This window comes from Melozone crissalis, unplaced genomic scaffold (genome assembly GCF_028551555.1).
Source record: "Melozone crissalis strain CALT ecotype California unplaced genomic scaffold, PUWL_Pcris_2 ptg000006l_1, whole genome shotgun sequence".
NCBI lineage: Eukaryota > Metazoa > Chordata > Aves > Passeriformes > Passerellidae > Melozone > Melozone crissalis.
In genome coordinates this window covers 16765898-16786710 of record NW_026535784.1, presented here as the reverse complement: position 1 = coordinate 16786710, position 20813 = coordinate 16765898, and the positions used below count along the sequence as shown (strand labels likewise).

The window sequence follows — 20813 nt, the reverse complement described above, 5'->3', positions numbered from 1 at the left end:
GCACACATATTAAAATATAGATAGGTACAAATGAGACGTGATCTAGAGACTACAACACAAGGCAGATAATCAGATAGCAAACACTGTATTTCTAGTTTTGCTATTGGCTTGCTTAACGACTGGTGCATATAAAAATGTTTTAAAGTTTGAATTTATTCTCTGTAAAAACAGCAGATGTTACTTAACTATTTCACATAAGTAATGACAGCTTTCGTTTTTAAACTGTATGTAAAGCTCTGAGAGTAAAATTAATTCAGCACAAGACTATCACTCACTATTAAATCAGCTACACAAGAAATCAATGCACTTTCACTTGGGGAAGTGTTCCATCTAATCTATAATGTACTGGAACCAGACACTACAGTTTGAAGTAACTTACAGCTTGAAGTCCTTAGGACTGTTTTTTTCTTTTGGTATATTTGTAACATATGGAGGACAATAACAATAGGAGAAATCAAGATTTACTCAAGCATAAAAGTTACATGGAAAGACAACAAACCACATTAGGATTTGATATTGTTAAAAATCTAGAATTACCCAGTTATCTTAAATGGGCAATTTGGTTTAACTTGCCTGTATAATTGCACATAGCCAGGTGCAATATTTAAAATATTAAACTTCTGATAGTGGTTAAATCTTGATACTTCCTTTATATGTTGGAAGCTTTGTAAAGAACTAGAAAAAGCTCCTTGGACCTATCTTCACCATTAGTCCATACAGCACTCAGCTTAAGGCCTTCGGGTCCAACCAAGGCAAATGCAACACTGAGCAATAGCCCAATTTCTTAGAACACGTAAAAAACATCTTTAGGTTGTATTACTTTTGCTGCAGTGGAGACAGGGGTTGGTCAGCCCTGCACTTGTGAGGAAGACTGTAAGTGGTGTTTGCAAGGACAAAGTTCCTGAACTCAGAGAAAGTTCTTGACCTCAGAGAAAAGACAGTTCTGCAGCGATACTATGTCTGCTGTTTGTGCACAGACATAGTACACAGCCTGGAATAGAGAATTTCCAGAAAACAGTGCAGAGAGCTTCTTCAGTTATTCACACAGTCATTTATTGGCACTCTCCAGGCTTTTTTCTCTTTAATTGTAACTTTTAATTTATAAAATTAGATTGCAAAAGCTGTAATGCATTGAGGTAGTATACAACTCTCCTGGTAAGGGCAGATGTTATTCAAAAATGTATGTTGTAGCTCAAGTGATACAACTGCAGCTACCACTGAAAGGGACCGGTACCTGCATTTGCATAACCATGATGGTAACAAAACTTGTTACTTGTTTAGTCAGCAGCCTGAGGAACAGCACTAGAGAGAATGGTTATAAGGAGTGGTTAAGTGGCCACACTATTCAGATACAATTTACATGCATTTCAACGACTCAAAAAACAGTTTACCTTGTCCAACAGCAGAGTGTATTTTTTCCACATCAAATTTAATCTTTGACCTTCCAGGTGTACTCAACATTTTTTCCCAAATCAAAGTTACATCTTTTAAGCATGGTGTGATTTCTTCATAGTCAAGTTTCAGGCGTCTGTTCTGCAAATTGTTTTCAGATGCTAAAAAGTGATATAATGAATGTAGCAGTTAATATTGTTTACTATTTGTAAAATGGATTCATTTAACTTACAACTGTCTGGTGCTACTACTTGAAACATTTAATATCTATAATTCCATGATTCTGGGGTTGGATCAGTTTATTTGGTTTTTGAAAGATATTATGTGCAATATTAATTGTGTTTGGCCAGTTAAATTGAATTCCCTGCTTCTAATCAACTCCTAAATATGAAGAATCATGAGACATGATGACTAATGAAATAAACATATGATTTTCATAACAGGAATTTTCATTTTCCCAGCTCTTTAGTGCAGAAGACTTTCAGCAAATGAAAACACAAATCCAATTCAGTCATTTATTTGTTATGCATACAGCCCCGTAATAGTATTAAATAAGTAAAAACAATAGCTGGGAGAGCATCAAAAAACCATGGCAGAAATGAAAATGACTCTGTAGCAGAGTGTAATTCCAAAGTTTAGAAGTAGAGCAAGAATTTCAAAGGTTGTCTTGGTAAAGTTTTCAAGTTTTTTTCCTGTGGGGGCATTTTATTACTATCATGTGCCCAGAAAATAGGATTTTATAATATTAATCGTGTAAACTAAATAATTAAGCATGTTTTGTGACAGTGGATGGATCTGTGCAGGTAATAAGACCGAAAAAATAGAAGGGGAGAAAAAAAGATGTAGTTCATATGAGATACAGATATGTCAGTCATCTATTTCTAAAAGGATGAAATGATGAAAGAAAATGCTATAAGGAAACCAAGATGAAGTTACAAAGACAGCACTGAGGAGAGACAAACAGTGGGAAATGTATGGAGAAACTAACAAAATAGGCTTCAAATTTTTAACTAGGCTGTAATGTGGCTGAGTACTCAATGCACCTAGTTCCAGGACATGAGCAGCTCTCTACTTACAAAAAATGAAGCAGAGGAAAAGTTTAAAATATGTAAAAGTCTGGAAAGGCTCTTTCTATAGTATTAAACAAAAATTAAAAGGTAATTCTCTTACAAATAACATGATTTGAAACTATGTTTATGAAATAGTGTATCATGAAGTGACCATGTTTTTCAATTAATTTGTCCTGATGTATTTACAGTACTTCTGTGTTGTGATGATGCATTACTGTAATGGTAACAAGATACTCTTATTTTGAGGATATTCTGCCATATATCATAAGCCTGCTGCTACTTCTGAGGACTTCACAGTATGAATTCATAGAATCACTCCTATTCATTTCAGTCTTGAGACAATCTATGTTAAAATGTTATTATATTATCTTTTGATAATTTAACTCTCCATTATTTGTATTTTCAACTCTTTTATATAAATTTAGTAAACAGTTAAAGATTGCCTGACATTTACATTGCAAATGACACTATCAACACATTAAACTCAACTTGCTCTGAGATCTGTATCTGCAATTCAGGTTTTTTAGATAATTGAATTCTAAAGTCACAAAGGGTTATCTGGTCCTGTACTCCCACTGATTACACAAGCACCTAGATTTTAAAAAACTGAAAAGAAAAGAACTGTTTATATCTGGGAAGGGTACCTGCTTATCCTGTAGCTGCTTTCACATGTGAATGACTTAATTCAATGAGGTTATTCATGTGAGTTGTGAGGTTACCTAAGTGTTTGCAAGATTTGGACCCAGGATATTTAATTTTTAATTCAGTAATTAACTACAAATACATGAAATGCATCCACTCATAGTTTTATTACAGCCGTGAGTTCACACTGAAAGTAATTCAGTCTTTCAAAACTATTTGTCAACTTCTTAATATTTTTGTCAGGTCAAAATCAACACATTTAAAAATCAGAATATTAAAAACCTTAAAACACAAATGGTATTGTATGAATATAACAAAAAAAAAATGCATTTAAATTTCAGGTTATAGGGAAAAAAACCTTGAGAAATCTTTTAATGTTTCATCTTCTGCAAATAAATGCTTTCTGGTTCTTGGCAACTTTTCAGACTCTCCTGCTTTATTCAGTCTTCTTATGCTATGTGCAAAAATGTGACTTGTGAGGGCTGAGGTGAGAATATGCCTTTATCAACAAGCTTATTTAGATACTGACCCTACCCAATTCCCAATATCACATGTAAGCACTACTAGTAAAGATGCTGTGCTCACTGCAGCATAGTCCTCTGCTGTTTCCAACTATTGTCCCACCATCTGAGCTCTTCATGCAGCAGCTACCTAGGACACCTTCCTCACCCAACAGGGCACACAGCACAGCTGGGCCTTCAGTTCTGCCAACCTCATTCATTCACTAACTGGCTTTTCGGACAAGTTCATCTTAACGTATGTGTGATGATTTTCCAATTTTTTGTTTTGGGCAGGCAAAATTGGAGCATCTAGTTAAACTTGCTAAAATGTGTATGGATATTAATGACCTGCACTTGCCAAAAATTTGACTGCAGGCTGTAAATTCAGATAATTTGAATACAAGAGATATTTTTAAAAATCAGGAGTATAAATACACAAAACAGAGAAAATTTATTTCCAAATGCCATAAAAAAGTTACAGAAGCTTATTTACAACAGCACAGTTCTAAGCTTGAAGAGACTGTATAAATCATTTCTCTTAGCACCTCTTCTCCAGATGGCCTCAGCCTCTGGCCAAGGACACTGTATATCTGGTATCCATTGTCATATTTTATTTTACTGGATTAGCTAGTACATTGCTGGGAACATGTTTGCCACCTGTGGGGTTCTTAGGAAACTTAGGTGTCAGGTGTTCTTCAAATAGGGTTGAAACAGGAGAGCTACACTGCTAGGAGCAAACAGCCTAGAGGTGGGTCGAGTGCTCTGGCAGGCCATATCCAATATCCAAGAGGTGTTCTGTCTTTCCAGCCATGTGTCTTAGCCTGAGTTTAAAGAAGGATTTCATGTTTGGTGTACTAAACTTTTCATACAGCTGGGCCCTCTTTCTAGACACTTCTTGGAAGTCTGTCCCTCTCAAGTTGAGAAAGAAAAAGAAATATCACCATTTTCATGCCAGGTGCCTCCCCTTTTGAAGGTTCAGCTGCCTACTCCCTTCCTGAACACCTAAAATCACTCAGATAAAAATTTCTGTCCTCATCATTCATATTTTCAAATGAGCAGCTCTCAAAGGCAATCACTTGTGATTCTGCATACACCTGTTCTTTAAGTGCAAAAATTGCCACCAAAATGGATTTGTTGCAGCTAAGTCATTCACGAAAAATTGTGGTTAAGAACAACTGAAAATTACAGTTTCTCAAGTCCCTTTGGACTGATCTAAGTCATTACCACTCTGCAGAAACCTTGCCTGCACAGTATGGGTACTACTGCAGGAACCCATAGTTTCATGTCCACAACAACCTCTTTAAGAACTTCCTTTGAACCTCAAGACTGGCTAAACACAATGTTGCAATGACCAATACTTAGACAAGGACCTGTGGATGTGAATGCAGAAAAGAATTCAGTTCATGATACTGATCATGCTGAATTCCTTGTGAGGGCTTCTAGACACCAGCCTAAAAAACCTCAGCCATGGTAAAGAGAGTGTCCCTTCAGATCAAGTAAACAAATAAAAGGTGAAGTAATAAAAAAATTATCATACATTGTCACCTACACTAATGAGTGCTGAGGGAGATATTGCTAATCTGATTTACCTGTGGGTTCCTAGAATGTTTCATTAAGTCTTGGTGCAGTCCACTACCAAGGCCACAGAGAAAACTGAAAGGTCAATTTGTATTGCAGTAGGGTGTAGTACACAAGAACTTCACCAACCTTGTAACTTCTGGTTTTCTTTCTCCATTCTGAGGAGCAGTATCTGCTGAATGATGGCTTTCTTCCACAGCTCCCGAAGCTCATGGGGTGTCCTCTTCCTTTCTTCTTTCACCGGCCCAAAGGGGCCATCCTCACACACTGGTTCCAATGGGGATCTGGGTGGGAGATCTCCCAGTTCACAGTAATCTTTGAAAAAGAGAAGCTGCTGTTAACTACTTGGATGTCTTGAACAGGTGAATGGACAGTTTGCACATATACAGATACATCTATAGATACATACACTAACTCATGTATCCATCTATATCTAGATAGATAGATAAGAGGTAGCAATACCAAACAAGGTTTCCCAAATGACAGCTTCAAACAGAGTTAAAAGCTGATTCAGAATAAGAATCATACAGGCTAAAGCCTAGAATATTTTTTCTATAACCTGGTAAAAACATTGTACCACACACCAAGATCACATCTTGCTAATTAGAACTTTACCTGCAGAGAACTGAAAGGAAAAGGCAAGTTTGAGAAATTACAAAAACATAACCTACAGCTGAAACGTGGCATGACTCAAATAGCAGATAAAATCAAATACAACACCCACATAATTTGAAGAATAATCTCTAAAGCATGTTTAACAAAGAAAACACACGCCCTTAGCTGCACAAACACACCACCACCTAAGGCCATACAATGGGATGATTACCAGTTCTTAAAGTAAATAGGTGGAAAAAGAGACAGGCACTTAAGACATGCTTGTTTTCACTTCTCATTTCATTAACCATATAATAACCTTCTGCACTTTTTCTTTTGGCTTCAGATGGCCTACCACAAAATATATTATTTTGTCAAGCATGCAAAGCAATTCTAAGACTGAAAACATTACAAAAGAAAGTGAACATTAAATAAAACTCAAGCAAATTGAAAAATCATTTATTTTTAGGAAAAGGCTTCTTACATTGATTACATAAGTAATCAATGTAAGAAGCACAAGCTGTTATACTTTCTTAATACCTGCTGCAGTATCACCTTATTTTATAGTTTTATACAGCTTCTCTGGAGGCTCAGTAGTCTTTGACACAACTTGTAGCTAGAAGAAAAATTACTCAACTCACCAACTTTAAAATGAATGGTCAAAACAACCAATCTCTTCATAGAAAATCTCAAACAGAAGAGATAGCAACAGCACTTCTTCACCCAACCAGAATGGCTATGAAATGGCTCCCTGAGATATACGTGCAAGACAGTGCTTTAAAGTCAGTGCCACAAAATCCATTCACAGCCTGGCCAGCCAAGGACAAGTACATCTCTGTGTGCTACTTCAAACAGCTCCTGCAGAAGGAGCATTCCTGAAGCAATTATTCTGATGGCAACTCCGTGCTCCACATCTTTATCACTAGCATGGTGGTAAAGATTTTGAATTAAACACACACATCATCTCATCTCTTCAAAACTAACAAAACAGGAAGGTTTTCCCCCCTTTAGGTCCTGCCCAGACTCATGTCACTCTGCTTTGACTCATGCAGCTCATATGCAGCTATTCTTTCCTTGTTTGTTCCAAGGCACTCGCACAACTGAGCTCAAATGACTAAGAATGGAAATGTTCACAGCTGCTCACTTCTGCTTTTCTAAGTCTTGCCACTGTCAGTCTTGTCCTCTCAAAGAGTCAGACAGAAGTAGAATGGCTCCAAATACCACCCGTTTCCTTATACAACATTTATTTGCTTGCCACCACAAAGTCTGGGGCTAAAATACACATATAAAAAGGAGTGCAATATTTTCAGCTAGCAGAACAATTTAAACCTTTACAATCTTGCACTCTGGGTCTAGATGTGGATACCCACACATATGATATCTACAGCATTTCAAAGAACAATGAACATCATGGGAATGAGAATTAGGCAAAGGTCAAATATTTGACACTTTAATGGCAATCACCATTTTTGCAAAGAAAATAGGAAAACTGACAGATGCACTCAGAAATACAGCTGGTTATGAAAACTATCAATACAATGAAGAGACTATTATATTCCTTAAAAGAAACTGGGAAACATTAACCTTTTTTCTTTACAGGTAAATGGAAAGACTTTAATGAGCTAAGGTCTGCAATTATGAAAGAGCTACAGGCAAATGTCAGCACACAGAGAAGATACACACATTCGGTAACTTTCAACTTGTATTGACCATGAAAGGAAAATTATTTTTATTTGATTGCTGGTTTTGATGCAATTGTAGGTTTTGATGCACATGCTATACTGTCAACAATGTTCTGTACATTTTAATGTAAATTTCTAAATACAGTAGCTTTGATCCCAATTTTTCTTAGTGCATATTAGGAAATATTTAAAGGGAAATGCTCTTAAGGATAATGCTGGTAGCATTCACTTACTTTTTTTGGAATAAAATAATAAAGAAATAAAAAGACAATCTTCAAGGGAAGTTGTTAGTTTCCTCTAAGGCTGCATACAATAATGACACCATAAGAGAGAGGAATCAACAGAAGTGCTCACCATACACCAAGGCAAAAAAGTAAAACTGATCTAGATAGGAAACCCCTTATTCTACTGTACAGTGTCTGTGGTCTATTCACATCTTACATTCACGTTCCATTTCTCAAAGCAGCCAATATGGAATGCAGGCACATCTTGGTGAAGCAAGTCTCCTCTACACATCCTCCCAGTGGTTTATGTATCTCTTAGCATCAGATGTGTATTCTGATTGTATGTTTGCATATATGCACGAATATGTTAGAAAATAGACTATGTGCAGATAAAGTTTATGGCTACCTACTACTAAAAAAACCTAAACCAAAAAAACCCAGGCTGGCAAAACACATGCAAGGAAACTGATTAAACACATTGCATTCCTAAAGCAAGAAAAAACACATTCAACATCTAGTATCTTCCTGTCTTTAATGTACACATCCCACTTTCTCAGGACAATTTTCAGGGATTGGTCTTCAAGTACAAATTCACAAGTTTATCAGAGACATAACTCACTTGTCATTTTCGGTCAAACTGTGGCAACACCTGAACTGCTGCAAAGCATGAATTACTGAAGACCACAGTCCTCCTTCCATTTAGGCTGAAAATTTCCCATTTGTTGCTGACTAATCCGATAAAATCAGAAATCATTAAAAGAAATAATGCTTAAGGCTATAAAAGAAAACCAAAAGGCTACAAAATTGTATAAGCTGAACAATTATGATTATCAACCCTACCTCTAATGCTTCTGTGAAGAATCCTAGGATTGATTTTGCCTTCCAAGCAGCAGCTCCTTTTCTATCTTTTCTTTTGCTTCTTATCACTTGTGGACATTTAACAGAAAGTCTAAAGTCTACTCTGATAAAGAGCAAGACATTCAAAAGCTGCCTTCCTTCCTGTCTGCACGCTGGCAAGATTTACAGAAAGCAAAATGAACCCATTTAACTGCTCGGGGGGCCTGTCAGAAGTCTGCAGAGTTGCATCAGCTGCTTGGCTGGTAAGGGAGGAAAGAAGGTGGAACGTGAAGGTAATCCCTCAAAGCAAAATAAAAAACAGACATTTGGTAAGTCAGCACTAACCCATGCCCCTGAACATACAAGGTGATAGAGAGACATACCACCCAGCTTCCAGATGCAGAACGGACAAGAGCAGAAATACTGGGACAAGGAACTGAGTATTGTGTTTGGGATCTGGAAGATAACAGAGAAAGCAAAGATAAACAGTACAGCAATTCAACTGCATCTAACTGGGAGCTCACATTCCACTGAGCCAAACTGCCATGTGTTAACATCCAAGCAACGTGCACCCTTCAGAACTTTTATGAGATTAGGAGGTGCACTTAAGCAGGATCTGAATGCTTCAGCACACACTAAAAGACTGCTTCCCTGTTCATCTGCCAACTTAGTCAGCTTTTGTTGATGCCTATTTCACATTTGACCTGGCCCTAACCCCTTTCAAATACATTGCTTCCTTTGCTTCCACATAAAATTCTACCTCCATACAAGCTACTCCTATGAGCCTATAACACTTCTGTTCTCTAAGGTTCAGGATTTGGCAAGGTGACTTGATCACTATTAATAACTATCAAAGGTAATTTTATGGTAATCCTCATTTGAGGTTCATACTTGGACTACACTTCAGAATTGTTCTTCTGCACAAGGGAATTTTACAAGTCTGTGTGTCAACTCAAGGATTCCCTGAGAAACTGCACTTCACTGGGAAAACCACCATCTTTCCTGGGCTTGTGAGAACTTCTTCAAGGTACTGAATTTCAGTTGACACTTCTCATGAACCAGATGGAAATGTTGCTCCATAAAAATGGAGCAACATGGAGCAACGCATACACACAGCACGTCCATACATACCTCAAAAACATTCCTCTTATGCTTCCACTACTTATAATACCCAACAAAGGACAAGGCCAGTAGGAACAATGGACTGAGATGGAATTTGTACAGCTCATCTATTTATTCATATTCAGCTGTTCACTTCACATGGCAGTGCTTCAACCCTAAGATGAAGAATATCCCTACACTCCAAAAGGATCAACAAACACATTACTCTTAAATGGAAAGATGATGCAAAAACAAAGTACAAAAGATTAAGAAGGAAGTATCACGACATATTTCTACCAGAGCCTACACTAAAGAAAGTCTGTACATGGAAAGATGGTGAGTGACCTCAGTAGTAATTAAAAAAGACAATATCTGATCAAAAATTATATGAACAGGGATATTTGTAAATCACTAAGAAAAAATTAAGTTTATCGAATATTTTCCTAATCAATCCACCTTAGTATTAAACAAGGTTTAAGTGACAAACCAACCTAAAAGCTTAAATTTAAAAAAACATTCTTTCAGAATCACTTAGTCTAACCAAGCTCAACTGTCACAACCAAGACAACAAGATTAATCTTTGATTAGAAACTCCAACGCTTCAAGTAGAAAGGAAGGGCTGATAGGAAGAAGGCTCAATAACAATTCATTACCACCAACCTCACTACAGAACTGTTTACACATGGCACTCTACATGCAGTACACATGCTCTCTACATCCATTCTCAGGGGTTAAAAGGTCAGAAAACATATGGTGAGAATCTGGACAGAGAATCTATTAAGCCTTTTATTTACTACATTATGTTATTTTTCTTTGTTGCATTTTAAACTTTACAAAATTTAGCTTGGCAAACAAGAGAATTTCAAAGTCATTTAAGATTCAGTTGCCACAAGAAAAGACATCAACATCCTCAGTTCTCTTCAGATGTTCCATTCAGGTAGTACAATACCTTCTTTCACACATGGTACAGAAATAAAGAGAAATGTAAGCTTCTATAGCCAAAGATATAATATCCCTATTATTTTACACAGCTGCTGGGAATATTTAACTTCATAACCAGATGTGATAAAATGACCAGGAGCCTTCTGTAATCAGTAAGCTTCAGATACAGAACCACAAGAAGCAACAAGTTCTTCTAATCTGACATACAACTTAAAGCAATGGCTGAATGAGGAATTCTTGAAAAACTGTGTATTTCAACACTGTTGATTAAAATCAGGTCTGGACTGTTTTAGATGCTTTGGACTTTGCTTTTCTTTTAAAGCCAAGACTTTTTAAAAAGTACTCACTAACTCCAAATTAATCTCATTTGCTAATATTATCAATCCCTGAGAAAGGAATGCCCTGATATTTCAGTCGGCACAGGAGCCACCACACGTGAATCATGTACTTACTGGCTGTAGCCAAACTTCTGTGCTGCAAATCTAAATTGAGCACATATTTGCTCTGAGAGGAGCAGAGCTGAGTAAACAATTATAACCAACTGGTTTTAATGAATAATAACTGTGCTGCTAAAACAGTATTGCCAAACACATTACAAATAGTTTACACCCCTTAAACACTCTTAAGCACAGAATGCTAAAGCAACAGCTTATGGTAATTTGCAATGCTACTACAAAATGATTTTTAAAAAATTTGCATAAATAATGAAGAGATATAGCCCACACCACAAAGCACATAAAGATAGATAGGTGTTAACTACAGCTGGTTTAAAGAATAACAGTTCTTCTAACTCAAACTTTTCTTCAGCACATAGGATTTAACAGTTGACACCTCTATCTGACAGACGCTGAAACCAAATTAATTTTAATTAATGAATCAAGTTCATTTTCCTGTGCAGAGATACTTGTGCTTTCTATACCATTTTTTTTCTGCAACCCAAGGTCTAAAATAAAATGTAGTTGATTTTTTATCTGAATTTATTTGCTGAGTAGAGCTAAGTGGTACAAGCATCTGATTGCTCTGAATTTCAACTTCTTTCACTATTCAACAGGTAACTTCATTACACATTGCCCACATTAAAACAAATCAACCATCCTCCAACCTAAAACTGAGATAACTGTTACAAAAATCTTGTTGTCTACTTCCAACACACCTCCCTCACCAAGAAAGCTCCAACAAGCACCACTACTTTCCTACCATTTCCTTCAAAAACCATTCACATCCCCCTTAAATCCAGTAATTGACTTGACTGTGCTGGGAGTTTCTGACAATCTGCAAAACAGTTCTCCTACTATAACAGTCAATATGTGAAAACTCTAGTTAAAACTGTCCACTGCACAGAGATTTGTAGATGCTGAATACAGGTAAGTGACTATCTTGCTGCACTGCAGTGCAAGGTGAAGTTTCATTATCAGTCTACACAGATTTAAGGACGTCCTGCTCCTGAGCAGAGTAAGGGCACCCACCCTCACCTTCCAGATACCTGTCCCTGTCTGCTCTATTGCTTGTGTAATACTGTGAGTGGGACCAGAAAACTGACCCAAGTGAAAATTAGGGCCTTTGAGTGTGTCCATACTTCATCTGGTTTAAAATGATCACTGAGTTGTGGTTCTCTTCATCTTTTTACTGGTGAACAGAGAACTAAAGAGTCCCGGACCACTTGCATGGCCAAAAAATGTGGCTCTTGAGTGATGCTACAGAAGTAGGAACATCTGCTTGCAAGTAGGGTGGGGAGGTATAAAGGTGAAAATCAAATAATTGAGGAAACACATTAAGCATTACTTAGAATGTTTAAGACCATGAGTAGGAGAAACAGAGCTTTAGAAAAAGAATAATAAAAACGTTCTTTCAAGATAAATGTAGTATTGTAACAGATCAAAGTGTGATCCATTTGGTAAGGAGACTCTGCTTCCCTTTTTCCATCTCTCCACTCTGCAGGATTCAACACTCATTGCACTCCCACAAATAAACAACAGAAGCAGAATTCCGAGGATGAGACACTGTGTCTGGAGGTGCCAGTGAGAGGACGCTGCCCCCTGGTGCTCCACACAACTTGCAGGATTCACAACTGTTCAGGGGAAGCTGCTGACAGCTGGAGCTGAGGCTGGAGCATTTGAACTGCAGCTTGCTATAGTGGAACTGGCATCAGTCAGCACTACATCCTTTAGCTATCAGCTGTAAAGTATTACAAGTCTGACAAATAATTTCACCCATGTAGAAAATCTTTTCTAGGTCTTCAAATTGGTCAGCTTCATCTCCAGGCTCACCAGGGATCACCTGGCTCTCCTGTCAGGCAGCAAACTGCATAATAGTTCTCTGATGTGCTTAATTGTAAAGTTATGTACAGAAGCAGGGGAAAATACTAGGGGAAGGGGAAACTGGCAGCACCAACAAGCAGGAAGTGGCTGGAAAAGGGTGTGTATGTGGGGCTTTGCTCCCACAACAACCAAAAGTAATGGTTTCTCTACAAGGCTTTGTATTGTCTCAGAGTGCTTGCCTCATTGAGCATGGCTACTTTACTCCAATCATCAGGCAAGGCAGGAATCTCAACTGGCAAAAAACCCCATCTTTCCAGTATATCTATCTGCAGCATTTTTCTTCTACTGATTTAGGACAGGATACTCTCCTTCATGTAAAGTAAATCCTTCCTTTTAAATAATGGTGACTGCAATACAAACTGTGCTCTCTGCCTGGTAATTCGTGATGCAACCCCCAAAGCACAGCCAGCAACCATTTTGTTCCACCTGAGCTACAGAAGACGAAGTTTTAGCTCAAACTATTTATGGGCACTTCCTAAAGAATTAAAGGATTCAGAAGTGCAAGACAGTGGGACTCAGTGCTGTTTAAGCTGTTCAAGCTTCAAGTGGAAACTCATGATATGAGACTTTTATCAAGTTCAGTACTTCGAAAGTGTAAGATCAAAATTTCAGCAAAAGCTATGTACCAGTTCTCTGGGGTTTCTTTTTTTTTTTTAACTTTTAGTAAATATACCTTCATATCCTGCTGTGTTAACCACACAGAGAGCAGCAATGAATATGATGCACTTAGAGATTCAGCTCACCACCTGTCTATACAAACAAAACCACAAATGTCAGAGCCTAGGCTTTTCTGCAAATATAAAGCTTAAAGCTGTCTCTAGTTCTTGTGACAACTCACACACTCTTATGTGCAATTTACTCATTACAACCCAGCGAAATTACAGCCACAGAGCAGTTTCATTTTGTTGACAATGCCTGCCCACATGTGGTCAAAGCAATGCACAGTTCAGGCACCCTGGTGGATTTCACATTTAACACAAAGTTTAGTAAGGCAGCCTAGGTTAAACTTCAAAAACTGTATAATCTCTGAGATACAGAGATCTGGGTCTCTTGGCTGAGAGACTTACTAGCTTTTAAACACATCCCCTTCCCCAGCTTCTTTCCTTACTCCTCTCCTGTAGATTACTCTGTAGCAGGGTGTTGACCATGGCACCTCAAGGAAGAAAGTGGTCAGTGGAGTCTATGTCTATAAAGGGAAACCCATAAATCACAGATGTTCCCTTATTTCCCTCCCTTCATGCTTACTTTTGCAGAACATGACAAAGCATGTTATCTTTAAAACCTTCTTTGCCCTCTGTCCAGTTTGGCTGAAATTGATCTTTTGATGATATATCAGCTGTTTGTATAAATTAAAGGAAATCAGTCTAAAAAGAGTGAGAAAGACTTAAAAAAAAGACAGAATATGAAAGAAAAACGAGATGATGAATGAGAGGTAGTTATTTTTACTTTGGAACTAGAGGGGTTTCTTAGTTAACTGTGGTGATGAGTCCAATGTAGGACCAGCTGTACAGCAGCTCTCTTTAAGCTACAGAGACTGGATAACAAGTGAGTGTTCTTCACTGCCAGAAACACTTCAGGAGATGCATAAAAGCCCAAATAGAAAAACCCAGTATTTGCTTTAAATAATTAAAAAAACCCGCTGACACTGAGTTTTCTTCTGTTCATAAACTAAGTATGTACAGTGAAACAAAAAAGAAAATGAATGAAGAAAAAAGGCCAAATATTTTAAATTGCTGCTCCTATTAATAGCACATCCTGTTTTCCATTTTGGCTGCACTTGTTTCCCAAACTATTCTGCTTACCCAGCTGTAGGTTGTTAAGATTGTATCTTGCAGCTATTATGTCTCAGAGGAAATGCTTGGGTAGGCAATTTAGGTGGATTTTATTTTCCTATTTAATAGGGGAAGGTTTTGTGGCTTTCAAAAACAAGTAAGACTATTTCCAGTCACAAAGAGAGACATCACACTTGTAAAAATAGAAGTTTCATACAACAGTCCTTCATATAATACGCCTTTAGGTACAACAGAGCATATCACACCTATGTTCACACATCATGCTCCTGAAATCACTTCACATTGAGAGGCATCTGTGCCTATATATGCAGCTTATCTCACTGTCAGTCAAATTACATTGCAAGCAGTGCATTAATGATAGAAACACTTCTTTACGTGCCTGCTCCAGTTCATCAAGATTTCACTTTAAGATGCAAGAAAAACATCTCAGTGACATTAAGATGGTTACTTTTTACTACATTTACTATAAGATACTGCTTCTTTCTGTTTCCATACACTTTTTCATATTTTTCATGGCCTTAGAGGTAAGTCAGAAGATATAGCTTTCAAAACTCATGCTGTGAAATTCAAACTTTAGTGAGCCAAAGGATTTTCTCAGGGATTCTTGGCCCCAGCATGTCCTGTACTATCTGGCTTACATAAAGTGAATGTACAAAATGATGCACATGCATGCTTATACACAATGGTTTTCCTCTAGTCTGTGGTTCTTCAGCTCTACAAAATTTCACAAAATACTTACGGGAACAGTGGATAATTATGACTCAAGTGGCAAATGTCACAGACTAGAGCAGCATACGTGAGGACAAAACATACACTACAGAACTCAAATGAGATCATAAAATATATGTAATTCCTGCTGGTACACCTGGATTTTTCTAGTCTGTAGTTCTATACTCCAACACAGAAAGATGAAATAGAAGCATCCTCTTTTCTTCAGCACAATGCTTGGTGATGCATTTTTTTCCCCAGAACTCATTAAAATAGTACACATAAAAATAATTTCTTCTCTGGCTAGTTAACATGAGACAATAGGAACAATTTACATATGAAGCTGAAATGTAAAAATTCAACAGCTAATGAGCTGAGCATTACAAAAAAGCAGGTGGCAAACTGCAATGACAGTACAAACAGAACACCAGGCAAACAGATCCCCTTGGTGGACACAATGATTCACGCTTCACGCACTACATACACCAAAAAGCTCACAGAAGCAAACCCAGGCTTTACCATCATATCTGCTGGGAGAGTCACAGGCTTTCTGAGGGGTGGCCACTCTCAGGAATATCTGCTGCCTCCAGGAATGCCTTCGAGTCCTCACGGGGCTGTCGGCATCCAGGGCCTGCTGGCCGTGCTTGGACTCGTAATCGCTGAAAGGGCAGAGCACAGAACAGTGTGTGAGGGGATCACCTGGCCTGCCAGGAACAGCCACACAGCCTTAGGGAACTGAAAGGGCAGAGCACAGAACAGTGTGTGAGGGGATCACCTGGGCTGCCAGGAACAGCCACAGAGCCCTAGGGAACACCTGGGCACTGCCTTGGGGGTGCAGTGTGCTGTGCACGTGCAGGGCCAAGCTTGCAGTGTTAGGAAGGTGAAACTTGCTTTGTGGCAGAGGCTTACACATGGCTGCAAACATCACTGGGGTTCACCGACAGGGCCTGGCAGCTCTGTACCGTCTACTCTTTCCAGTTTAATTAATTTTCAGTTTTCTTTACAGCAGTATATTAATCAGAATGTATTAAAGATACATACACAATAATGTAGCTTAACCATCCCACTATTTACATGCCATCCACAAAACTTAGCAATTATTCATAGGAGACACAGAGTTGCTGACGCCTTTTATCAGTACTCATCAAGGAGCTTTATAAACTTCAACTGAACTTCCAGCCTTCTGTGCACTGGGTATGCAATGTATCTTCTCCCAGCACAGACTGGGAAAAAAACTTTAAACCTTTCTGTTGGCCTCTGAAATATGCAACAAACTTGGGAACAAAATCCAAGAGCCTTGGATATTACTCCTTTGATGTCATCTACACATGCCATACAGAGGTTTTTACAGAACAGAAAATGAAATAGTGAGGAACAATGCTGTATTTCTATTAAAAATCCCACAAATAACTTTCACTTGTTAGAACTCTAAACTAATCATTGCTTTATTACAGCTATTAGCTCAATGATTACAAGAGTCTTTGTAGAAGCTGAAAGGGATAAATGAAATCCAGATAGCTCTGGAAGCAACAGGCAGGAGCATTTTACAGGTCATCCTCTCCTTCCAACTTGAGGACACTGACATTGCTTAGGATGAATCATATATTCTCTTAAGTGAAAACTCTCCTATGTCAGGAATAATCACAGAAATACATAGATGGAAGTTGTAAGACCATTCCAACATCAAAAATTACTAAAATCTGCAATCCCAATGGGAGAGTAGGCTGGGATACCTTAATTCTTTTGACAGCAATTACATGCAGAATACACGCAGGTGAACCATTGCACAAATCAGGTTTTGCAAGTGCAAGAAGCATTTGAAATATTTCAGACAAAGAAATCTTTGAAAACACAGTTTTACCTCTAGGTTTTAAGAGAGAACCCTACCTTGTTGTGCTCCTAAAGTCAGAGGTGTTATTTTCATCTACAGGAGCCAGAAATTTTAAGAAATTTGGCACAGAAGAGGAAGAATGAAGCTTTTTCCTTAAGGCAGTACGGTAGGAGATGCTGAGAGTGCAGTTGGGAGAAGTATAGTTTAGAACAAAGAAGTATAAATCCACAGAATAAAAATAATACACATTCCTAAGTTTCAAATAAAAGGCAGCTAAATCCTGAAGGTCTGAATATCAAGGAAACCAAAGTCAGAACTAAAACTGCTAACAAAGCCCTACTTTGAGATACATATCTGTTTGGGCAAACTAAAATGTTCCAATGTATATAAATGTACTTCCAGTAAAGTTATTATTCTTTGCTATATCACAAAATTTTTAGTGCATGTTTCAAATAAATTCCTTTAATCTAATAAGAAGGAATGACAACTTTATTACATTTTCTTAAATATGAGTTTCACTAACTGACTAAGTTTGGGGGAAAAGGTTAGGAAAAGTTAACACTGATAATCACTATGCTGGCAAATGAAAAATAAGACTTTGGTAAAACCTATTTTGCAAAGATGTAACAGGGCTTTATTCAGACAAATCTGGAACTGTAAAGTTAAAAGCTAAGCCTTCTGACTGATCATTTAGGATTGTGGCTCTATTTATGCAACAGACAGGAGCGCTAATCAATTTCATCAACAGTCTTCTGGCCAACATAATTGTTTTAACTGAAATTCCTTTCATTTAAAATAATTATTTAATTGTCTTTTAAAATAACAAGTCTGAAACATACTCAGAAGAAGGTCAATAGAATGAAGTCAGAACAACTCAGATAATGAAAAGTTTTTTGCATGGAGTGAAAATACAGAAAATTACTTGGCTGATGATACTAGAAGACCTTTTTTGAGACAAGTACACAAAATCAGTAGGAGAATTTAGTCCCAAAAGAGTAAGTTTAAGAAAGAATTGTTCCTCATAAACCATAATGTTCTACTTGGATGGCATTTAGCACTGTTTCCTGAAGATGTGAATGGAAGGAGCGGGGAGGGCAGAATACTCTGGGATGATCACTAACATGAAGTGAAGCAGGTTCTTTAGTAGCTGGTATTGAGGTAACCCTCCAAACAGGGCTCACTTACACTGTAAATCCATTACAATTACATGGTAATTTCACTCACAGAACTGGGAAGCTTGACTGTATTGATTTAAACTTATTAACCCATTTGCCATCCCTATCAATTTCCATTTTCAGTGTTGCTGCTTCGATGTTCAGTATGGCATATCCTTAAGAGACAGGGAAAGGAAAGGAGAAGCTGCAACTGTATATACAGAATCATCACCACCAAATCACTTGGGAAAAAATGCTTTGAGAATTTAACCTTCAGGACTCAAGTAAGTCTTATTAAATTGAAGATTGAACAGGATTCTGCAGGCTTGCATTTCCTGCCTTGAGATACATCATACTTCTGAGGTAAAGCTGAATTAAGAGATTCTAGTTAGTACTCAGCAAGTGCAACTGAAGAAACTGGTGAAGCAGCATCCTCAGTTGAGTATTTTCTTAGGTTTAGAAAAATCAGCACCTTGGGGAAACAGGAAACTTTCACACAAGAGAATAAAACCAAAAAATAAACAGCAACAGCAATAAAAATGCCAATGGCCAGTGACTGTTGACAGTGCTTCTGAGGACATTTGGTCTCATTAGCCTTTTGAGCTGAAATAAGCAGTTTTAGCTCAAGAGGTTAAGAAAGAGTTTCACAGTTTATGATTTTTAGGGAGCCACTCAGTTTCAGGTTCTCAGGGAAACAAGTGTTAATGTCCTTTTCTTCAATGCTCTCTCTCTATATTTTAATTCTAAGAAGGCATGGAAAAGCATAACTTGATACTGCTGCAAGTAACCAAGACAAATGATGGGTTGGGGTTTTTGTTTGTTCTTGGGGTTTTGTGAGGATGGTGGTGGGGTTGTATGTGGTGGGTTTTTTCCTATCAGCTCTCCATATTCCTGATGCTTCTTGCCCCATGTAACTACTTGGTCAACTTGCCTTTGATGTCAGGCACAAAAGAACAGTAGTATGTTTTTGTGTTACCATGAACAAAGGACAGAACCAAATGCTTCAAGAAGGACAGACAGAGTGAGCTCTCAGGTTCTTGGCAACTTATCCCTCACACAATTTAAGGAGTGCTGCTGTCTGCTGCATAACAACAAACTGCTTTGGAGCAACTGGTTCTAAAGAAAGAGCCAGTGCCCGAAAGAATTTGATTGATTAAAACAACAAATTATGTAAGCACCAGCTTTACATTCAGAGCAGTTAAAGAGCTCCCTCTCCCATAAAAATCTACCACCTTTGGTCTATACTAAATTGTTTTAATTATTTCTGCTACAGAGTTTCATATTTACAACCTAGGAAAACAAACCCTACCCCAAACTATTTGCAGGCACTAGCTCACCTTTTTTGTGCAAAATGGCCACTTGGTTCTCCACTTGAATTATGCCTTAGATATTTTAGAAAGTTGGGTGAAGAGGCCGAGGGATTAAGACGAGCTAGAGTAGGAGAACGTGCAAGTTGACCAGAAGAACTTTTAGATTTGCCGACAGATTCGTTCACACCATATAGTGCGGATTCCAACCAGAGCGATGGAGTTGAGGTAGCACAGAGAACAACACAGAAAGAAAGGAAAGGAAGGAAAAAAAAATGAAATCCCTTCTCTAATCTTTGAAATAGAGCTGGCATATGTAAATGAGACATTTCCTATGCTTTTCATAGTTAATGCAGCAACTGTAAGAAAATGAACTTTTTTTAACCCAATCAGCAAAGTCCCAAATTCCCATTTACAGGCTTCAGCAAGGCATTTCAGAATATAACTTACCAAAAAATGGCACTAACACCCCCATTTCTTGTTCCTTATATGTGCTTCTCCTTGATTTCAATGAGAAATTCAGGCATATGATCAAGAGTTACAATGAATGAAAAGCGAAATACAGAAGTATTTCAACAGTAATTGGAAAAAGCCAGATAGAAGGGAGGGAGAAAACTGTCATAAAGTTAAGAGGGGACTGGAGATGCAGAGGCAGGCCTTTGAAGGAGGACAGCTTGAAGAATATTCATATTAAAGCAAGTAGTAGTTTGTTTTTGTCAGTAAAATCTAGATGGGCTCATTGAAAAGCTAGACAGGAGCTCCACCTCTACCAATAACCAGGCACTTTAAGTTACTTTTGTGTGCTATTTCAAAGCTACATATGAAAACACCAACTAGTAAGGTTTTCAGGATCACAGAGGCTACTGGATATTTCTCTGTAAATAGAAAACAAGAAGTAGCATTTATTTATACTGCTCACAGATCAAAACAACAAAAATGATTGCTTGGACAAATATAACTGAATCAAGTAGTTTGTGACATATACTGTGGAACTAAACATCTCATGTCTTCTTTCCCCTGTGAAGCACAGAGGGATAAAGGTGCTTTTAAAAAGAACATCTACAAACCTCCAAGAAGTGACACACTGCATCTCTTATCCATTAAGAGGACATACCTGGTATGCAATTATCATTCCCAAAT

The 20813-nt window shown here is 37.8% G+C and overlaps 1 protein-coding gene across 5 annotated transcripts in view; it reads right to left on the bottom strand.

The window, feature by feature from the left end:
* Nucleotides 1-20813, bottom strand: part of TBC1D1 (TBC1 domain family member 1) — a 92814-nt gene that overhangs the window by 16282 nt on the left and 55719 nt on the right. For 3 of the 5 annotated variants that reach the window (XM_054295765.1, XM_054295766.1, XM_054295770.1), the window contains exons 11-15: nt 19704-19832; nt 17269-17388; nt 15901-16040; nt 5312-5497; nt 1392-1553 (exon numbers count right to left, since the gene is read on the bottom strand). In XM_054295765.1, the coding sequence (XP_054151740.1) occupies nt 1392-1553; nt 5312-5497; nt 15901-16040; nt 17269-17388; nt 19704-19832 (737 nt within the window). The remainder of the gene's footprint in view (nt 1-1391; nt 1554-5311; nt 5498-15900; nt 16041-17268; nt 17389-19703; nt 19833-20813) is intronic. The other 2 variants (XM_054295767.1, XM_054295769.1) reach the window with 2 other exon arrangements.